Consider the following 9,474-nt stretch of genomic DNA (forward strand, 5'->3'; position numbering starts at 1 on the left):
AAATAGGATTGAATTATTCTATTACGGAATTCGATATAGGAACACCATATTTGGTTATATCGAGTAATAGGATCAGAGTTCCTTCTATTACGGAATTCGATATAGGAACACCACATTTGGAAACCGGGATCCCTAGACTAGGATTGAGTCTAGTCTGAATGATAGAGTTATGAGCATTGTCGACAGTCTATGATTGTTTATGTTTCAGATTTTGATACATATATCTGTTACCTGATTACATACTTTATATTTGTTTATATGATTGCATGTTTCGTTGATTTATACTGGAGATTATTGTCACCGGAGTTATCCGGCTGTTGTCTTGTCTGTATGTGTACATGACAACAGGTAGGACAGGATCAGGGTCCAGGATATGAGGAGAGATCGTGATAGAGTGGAGACTTCGGACTTGGATGTATATAGGGTGTGACACTTGTTATATAGATGTTGTACCTTAGTTTTACTGGTTTGTAGACGGTACATGACATGTACTTTATTTTATATTGAGTCGTATATTAGTTTGATTTCACTACTTCCGCAGTTTAAAAAGAAAAAAATTTTAGACCATGTTTTATAATTGATTAATTAGTCCCAATGATGATTAAGAACTTGATTAGCGTCCGGGTCCCCTACAAAAATAAAACTTTTTCGTGAAATTCATACACACACACATATATGTGTGTGTATTGGACTTGATAGTATAAAATTTGAATTTCGAACCGGTTAGCAAAAATTGCATATAAAAAATGTTATATTTCACAATTTAATTTATTTATATTCTTAATTTTGTCGTTGGCATATATATGTATATATTGGATTATGAGAGTATAAAATTTGAATTCCCAACCGGTTAGCAGAAATTGTCACGCCCCGGGACCGGGGTTAGTCGACACCGACGTTGTCTCACAATCACACAATTGCAAAACAACAAGCCTCGTAGTAAATCAAATAACCGGTCTTTTTCATAACAAATAATCGTCTTTATAATGCGATTGAAATAAAATGCGGAAACGAATACATGAAAATAAAATTAAAAGACAGAATAAATTCGACTGGTCTCGAATTAGGTTGTTTCATCACCATCCCCAAAAGTAATCTTGCTCTTCACCCTCGATTTGTTCCTCATTCTTATCTGGGTGGGAATGTAAGGGGTTAGTATTTTGGGAAATACTCAGTAAATTGAGGTCGATCGTGCATAACAAATATCGAGGATATACATACAATTAAATTATCGTAATTTCAAATATTAAGCATGTTGAATCAAATACGAATATAGAACTGAAAATCATATCATTTTCTATGGTTTTACTGATCAGTCCCCTATATGTTACTCCTCTAAGGGGGCGTTATTATAACCCACCGCATCAGGGCCTATACAAAGCATATCAAAGTTCGGAATTTCCTTTACCATTTTCTAAATCAAATCATTACAGTGCATTTCAAATAATTCAACATGATTTCAAATATTATAACTGATATCGAACAACGAATGATTCAAGGGATTTCATACCAAATGGAAACGAATATATCATGCCGATCAAATTTTCAAGGTCATATTTAATTTATTTCGAAATATATTATGCTCATTAAAGAGGAAATAAGTGAGCCACATCTTTTATATAATAATTTATATATTCAAAAGTCCACTTTAAAAATAATCAAATAAGTGAACCATATTTATTAAAAGAATATAAATATCAAGGGCCACTTAAATAAATATAAGTGTGCAATTTTATTTAATAATATCAAAAACAAAAGAAAACAAAGGAGAAAACCCACTTACCGATTTTGTGAAATACTTAAAACGTGATGGGGAGTGTAGGAAATCAGGCGATACTCGGAAAACTCCTAGTCTCACTCTCGGGTGGCTCCTGGATAGACAATAAGCGAGACAAAAACTTGAAAACTAAGCTTCCAATATTCTTGGGGTATCGATCAACTTACATGCGGGTATTTGAGAAATAAGGAACAAGGCACGGCTTATCACTCCAAGGAAGATAACCGAGAATTGGTGAGTTTATGGGGAGGATTTGGGGCTTCGAATGGCTACTGGTCCAAGGGACAGAAACTTGCTGCTATACAGTTCAAAGATGACAGAGAAGCTTTAGTGAATTTGCTGCAAGAGGCTCCTACGGAAGCTTAAAAAAAAATGGACATATATTGGCTTACTGGAAAGCTTCGGAAGTGGTGGAATCTAGACTTCACACTGCTGCGGCAGAGCTTCAAACTTGGGGCCGAATTCTGGCTTGGAGGATGGACGGGAAATGCTAATGGAACAATGGACAACAGCTTGTTCGAACCGCCGCGGAAATCTCGAGATTCTGGATGAAGCTTTGGTTGCTGGAAAATTTTTGAGAAAGTGCAAGGAGGTGCTCGGAAATTGCAGGCTCTATATGGTGTGATCTCTCTAGTTGGACACCATATAAATAGGGCTGTATCACCCGCCTGAAATGCCCATTCCATATCCTCCTTCTTTAGTTGTTGTGCTTCCCTCTCGGCTGAATGTGGACTCCTTTTTGTTTAGGATACAAGTCCGAGAATCTTGCTGTAATGGTGAGTGATTTTGGCTTCCTTAAGTGAAAATGGATAGTGATAGTGATTTTTGGGTTGCAATAATTTCCTCCAAGATTGGTGACTTCCATTTGCACGGTCTTCATAGAAATTGCATATAATTTTTTTTATATATTTCTCAATTTAATTTATTTATATTCCTAATTTTGTCATTGGATGATCATCTTATGTATACATATGTAATATATATAGCATAAAATTTGAATTTGGAGCCGATCAGCAAAAATTGCATATAACAAATGTTATATGTCACAATTTAGTCTATTTATATTCCTGATTTCGTCGTGGGATGATGCTCTTATACAAATGGAATATATCCACCGTAGCTGTTGGACTTATCACATATTTGAATATGGCTACGTTGTTAATATGTGAAAGTCAGAGACATTCATAAAATGCCTCCACATGGCCTAAAGTGGATACATAACTAATGTTGTAAATATTTCGTCACCAAGATTATATACCATTTTGCTTGTTGGGGTTTAATTGGGGAACAATAATGATAGAAAAACTATAGTTCTGGATTAATATTTATAATTGTTGCTTGATTTGTTCTCTTGAAATTAAATGAGTGTAGCGATTACTTGAGAAGGAGTTGGGCCCTTAGCATCATCTGTTTTCATATATGATCAAAATCGCAAACATACAAGACCAAAAATGTAATTCTTTTGCATAATATTATTGCGAAAAACTAAACTCGTATGTCTCCATGATGATAGACACAAACTTTAGAGTAGTCTTTTTGGACTTTTTCGAAATGACCTCATACAAACGAAGATATCTCATTTTATAAACACATGTATTTCTAATGTAAAACTTTAGTCGTATTCCCAAAAAAATTCTCCTAAAAAATAATTATTCTCACGGTTTGGACCTCCCTCAACCCTATTTGTTCGTCCTCTCCATTTGGAGAATCATCCACTCCAATCGAGGTCAATACCATTCCTGTCCACTGTGTTGAGAACATACACCTTATGTGAAATGTTTGAAGCACCACCTGTATCAAGAGCTCATTACACATTCACTGGGAGCCCACACCTCGTTCTTTTAAGTCTATGAGGATTTCACTCCAATGGAGGTCATTGAATACTTAAAATGATTCATATCGATGGAGATATATTTCAATGTTATAAACTCATGTTTTTTGTCATATATTTTTAATGTAAGATTTTGATTACATTCCCAAAAAATAAATTTTAATATTTTAGAAAAATTGGTTATTTATTTACAAAATCAAATTTTATACAAAGATACATTACGCACGATTTACATGCAAATTAAAATAACGACAAACAATTACCCTTGAATTTTTTTATTTTCCAAAAAAAATATGTTTTTTAGTTTAACTACACAAACAGATTAACATTGATTGTAATTGTAAATGACTTGCTATGATATCTGACGAAAAAAAGTTGTGATGAAGCCAAATATTTGTCAGTCGTGCATATAACAGCTCTCATCTGATCGTTCTCTCCTATGGGACATGAGCAATCCAAGACAATAATTTAATCTTTCCAAAGATATACAGTTTATTTTATCTAATTAATAAGTTAATTGTATGATTTACCTGAAAGTTAAGATTCTTGAAATTCTCAGGTAAATTTGATTTCTCTCAAAATTTTGACTTTCAAATTCTTGAGGAACAACAATACAAAATTCAATATGGAGAAAACTAATTTCGAAAAGTTTAAGCTCGTAAATATATGGATGGTATAAGGTTAAGATTTCAAAATTTGAAGCATAATTAAACTCATCCCATACTGAACCAATAAAGTGATAGAAAGACGAGTTTGCATGCAGAATTGAAAATCATGCAACTCAAAAACATATACAACACAACTCGATCGGCTTCATCGATCGATCGATCGCTCGCCATGATTGAAATCATTAACCGTCGTCGGCAGCGGCGGGACTCTCACTCGAATCCTCATCTCTGTTATCGTCGTCCTCTCCATCCTCGTCGTCGGACGACAGGTGAGCCAACCAGCAGGTCCCATGCAAGTGTCCATGCAAGCAAACGAAATACTCCAAAGCGTCGTCATTGGACCCCAGCCGGCGGGCGGCGCTTTTCCTCGGGATCAGCCGAGCCTCCGTCATGCTCCACACGCGCGCCGCGCAGTAAGGACACCTCAGCTGGGCGTCGAAATCCACCTGCCTTCCGATTAGGAACTCCCTAGTCCTCGACTTCATGAACGCCCGGAACACGCCTCTGTAGATGCCGATATCGTCTTCCTTCCCTGACGTCGGGTGCTCACACGGATCGCTGACGTACAGAACGTCTCCTCGGCATTTCTTCAACAAGAAGCTCTGGCCGGAGGTTTTCGAGAACCGGGCCGATTTCACGAAGTGTCCCGGACGGGAATGGGACACCTGGAAATTGGCCGTTGATTCACACCCCCCGCAGAAGAACAGCAGCTTCGCCAGCGACTGCCACCCGCCGATCATACTGCTGTTCCGAGCACCTTCTGTCAACGTGGATACCATCCGCGGCGCCCTGTACAGACAAAGCTCGCGCCACAGCAGCCGCTTCGCTAGCGCTCGGAGCCTCCGGTTCACGGAGGCCGTCTGGCAGAGGACATGGATGTCCCATTTCAAGAACTGGAAGATCAGGACAAGTATTCGCTCGTTTAGTATCCCAGAATCCGATAAATCATCGCCGGAATCCGCGAATTTTTGCAGTTTCTGAGACGAACTCGCGCTCATTAATATATTATATTATGTCTAGCTAGGTTGATAACAATCCCAGCTAAAATTCTTCAGTGCCGGTAATGGCGAAAACCCAACTGGGATTTTATACAGAATGCGAGACACGTTGAAACGACAGCAGTTGATGATTAACGGTTTTCAAGAAAGCGAAACTAATGGTCAGTTGTCTACTTTGGATTGGGCGAGAGGACACTTTTCGGTAAATAGTTGGGTTTCTTCACCACAGGGGAACACGAAACGTCGACGTTTAGGTCGGGGAGAATCCGAGAGATTCTGCCATGTGGTAAAGTGTCCGATTATCTGCGGGTAAGACGTGGCAGATTGATATATTTGCCCTTGGTTTTACCTACCAAATACGTGATACACGTGGGGGAGTCAAGCGTCTCCCACGTACTGCTTTTCATTTGTAAATTTGTAGAGGTCATTGGGTATCTCGGGCATTTAAAATTTGGTTCATTCATATAGACATCATGCTGATTCTATGTATTTGCTTATAACGAAAATTCTAGTAATATTACAAAAAAAAATTATAAAATTTTCTCACGAATCGTTTTTATGTGATCAATTTTTGACTCGGTTCGAGCAACAAAAATTATAAAAATATTACTTCTTATGTTTAAAATATTAATTTTCACTTTTAAAATGTCATTTGTTTGGTAGATATGTTATAAAAAATATTGTGCAATATAAGTATTACTTTTCATGTTAAAATTATATTATGTATTATTTACTGATTTGAGTAAAAAATATTATTTTTTATGTTAAAATTATCACTTTTCATTGCAGGTACGGACCAGTTCGACTCGTATGACAAACATAGATAAGTGAAATCATTGTACAAAACAACTACTGTTAGTTCATTCAATTTTTGACTCAATCAAGTTGATTATAGTCATAAGTTATTATGATATTAATATATTTTTATTTATTATCCTATAATTTTATTCCCACGTACATAATGAAAGATTTATACATACATTTAATATAATATAAAATTGAAGATTTTCATTGTATAAACAATATTTTTCCCAGCTTATCAAAGATTCTAGACTACACCGTATCTATCGAATATATATTTAGTATAATCTGAAATTGTTCCACATATGGTACTTTTATAAAACAAGATGGATAATAAATTTTTGAAAATAAATAAAAAATAACTAAATTAATTTGCGCGATTAATTTAGGTTTATATACAGACACATACACATATCGAATTATCATTTTTACGTTTACTTGCTCAAGATATATAATTTATTTAAAATTTTATATTTGAATATTCAAAGTTCATAACTCTTCCATCGACATGCATTTTTTTTACTTGTTGACAGATGTCGCACACAACATATATAAATTTAAATTGGATCAAATAAATGTGAAGTTTATAGAGTTGTCGCTTTGGAATATTTTTATGTACTGCCACGTAGTCAGTGTATGGATTATTTTGCGAGGGGATCCAAAGGTTGCATAAAAAAAAATATTAAAAAGGAAACTTTTTCGGACTTTTCTTCACTTTTTTGTCTGTTAGTTCCATGTAGACCTAAAAAACGAGAATGTGATGGAAACAATTTTTTTAAAATAAAGGACAAGTGTCCTAACATGGTCCTGACATGCGGTATTGGTATATTTTGAGTTTCGTTTATCTTATCTATATCCAAATCGATCATTTTACAATTGAGATCTTAAATATCAGTTTCGCTCGTCGGAATTTAGTCGGATAATTGATGGTTTGAGAATAAGAAGCAAATTAAGTAAGAGGATTAATTCTTGGATTGTTGTCGGCAAAAGTTGTCTTGATTTGCTTACACACGCATGCACCTTGGTCTCAACATGACAAATATGTCATATGTCTTCGTCCATACTCTTTGACGCGCGACGGACAACTGGAACCTTAGCCATAGCGCCTTGCACCGCTAGTCTTTAATAGCAACGGAGTCGATCGAGAACTGACAATTATATTAATACTAATCTAAATTGATTTCTTATGGGTGTCATGTACTCACTGAGATAGGTTGAGTTTAGCATATATCGTTAAAGCATTGTCTTCAGTGTGCGTCAAATAATTTACATTTATTCTTATATGTGAAATATATATTTTTTTATGTGGACCTCGTATCCGTTACCATTAGCTGAGCAATGAGTAAACCTTCAGACTAGCACAATAGTCAACCTGCAAACCATGTTAGCCAGGTAAACACTACCGGACAAGTCTCGTGCAAACATTCTTGTCGGAGAAAGTGTTGGTAAAAAAAGCGAATTCATTACCATTGGTAGGATTAATCCAGGAATTAAAGTTATCAGGCTTGAACTTAATATAAAAAAATTATATATATAAAACAAAAAAATTATTATGGTATAATGTCCAATTAAGTTTTGCCTACTGAGTTGTTCTAATTCGCAAAATTAAATAAAAAATTTGATTTATGACAATAAAGTTATTCACGTGGCCAAATGAATTTTTTGTAATATTTAAAAATTAACCAGATTTGTGTGTGTGTGTACCTGTATTTGAGATTTACGATTTCAGTTGATTTTTTTTTTTTATAAAAACAACACGAAAACAAGTGCAAGAATTTTATAGCACCGTTAATTATTTTGGGGTCTCTACAAAACTGAGAGGTGAGCTGGACTTACAAGCGTAGAAAGGGTAGACTCTACTCGGCTAAAAACAAAACATATATAAAAATTTAAAAAGTGAGCTGTATTGGCCATAAGCTGAATTCGTCTTAACCATTAATCAAATATTCAGACTTAGTTAGACCTACAAACAAAACATATATAAAAGTTAAAAAAAGTGAGCTGGATTGAGCCATAAGCTGAATTCGTCTCTGACCATTAATCAAACACTCAGACTTATCTGTCAAGCTATCTTAAGCACGTTATGCACATCCATATGGCCGATGTAAGTGTAACTGACTTAGCTCGACAGGTTTGTCTACCCTATGAATATTCTTGTACTTTTTACACTTAGTTTGGAAAATCGACTATCTTTGCAATGATTGGGAAACACTGAGAAGTCGGCCAATAATTAGGCAAAACGTATGTTAGGCCATGTCTAAACCATAAATTGACTTGCATATCTGAAACGTTAACATTTATTTAGGTATTGGGGAGAGGTGTCAATGATGTATTAAAAGAGTGAATTAAAGAAATAAAAACTTTTCCCAGGAACTACCTCCATTTTCTTAGCCTTTTCTGTTTTTTAGAAACATATTATTAGTGGAATACATTAAATATAACATATAAACCTTAAATATAAGTTTCAGCTGTCAATTTTATTGTAAATAATTGGTTAATTAGCAGACCCAGTTGGAAAAAAGACATCAAAATATAGGAAATTTGATTGGTGGTGGGGTTTCCTATCCATAATTAATTATGTATTTGTGTGGAATATGTCCGCCTTCTAGATTTGTTATTGCATGTCTCTTTTTAACTAGTTTCTTTCCTTGCTCACCCGATCCTTCATTTTTTTGTTGAACATATTTTTTTAAAGTTAAAATTAAAGTACATTTTGGGTTTGGCTTCGCTTTACTGATAGGAAAAATAATATTGTATTATATTTTAAATGTATTTTGTGCCTCGCACACAAAAATATATTATTAAGTTAAATGTAATTTGAAACATACTCGCGATGAATATTATTTCAAATCAATTTTTTTCGTCTATATCAAATCATCTCATTCAAATACAATACAATTAAGGATCTCGTACTTAAACAAATAACATAATTGGGATTAATTATTACCTTTTATTTTAAAGTGATTAATTTTTAGCTTTTGAATTTTCATAAAGGTAATTTCGTTAAAAAAACCGCTGATGAAACTTCTAAGTATCTCACATTTAATAAACATCTATATATTTGTGGATAAAATAATTTCCGAAATTATAAAATTATTGTAAGATTATTGCGGTTCAACATATATTTATGGAAATCTCAGATTATAAAATCCGATTTAGAAAATTAAATTCGTAATGGAACTAAAAACTAAAATATTATTATTCTCACCAAATTAATTAAAGACGAAATGACATTTTCTCATAATTAATGATAGATGATAAATAGGGTAAAAATTATTCTTTGTGATAAAGCCTCGATCACCTGTATCCATTGGGCTTGAGAAATAACATATGTCATGGACAGATCCACAAAACACAGGTTTTTGGGCCCAAAGCCCAATCCCATTGTTACTTACGTCA

At 34.4% G+C, this 9,474-nt stretch overlaps 1 protein-coding gene across 1 annotated transcript; it reads right to left on the reverse strand.

Annotated features, from left to right (window-relative positions):
• Positions 1–4,288: 4,288 nt before the first annotated feature.
• Positions 4,289–5,323, reverse strand: LOC140838066 (EID1-like F-box protein 3). The gene has a single exon (XM_073204155.1). It carries the CDS (start codon positions 5,272–5,274, stop codon positions 4,459–4,461), a length of 816 nt encoding a protein of 271 aa, XP_073060256.1. The 5' UTR covers positions 5,275–5,323; the 3' UTR covers positions 4,289–4,458.
• Positions 5,324–9,474: the final 4,151 nt, after the last annotated feature.

The sequence above is a fragment of the Primulina eburnea genome, chromosome 8, assembly GCF_022965805.1.
Source record: "Primulina eburnea isolate SZY01 chromosome 8, ASM2296580v1, whole genome shotgun sequence".
Lineage (NCBI taxonomy): Eukaryota > Viridiplantae > Streptophyta > Magnoliopsida > Lamiales > Gesneriaceae > Primulina > Primulina eburnea.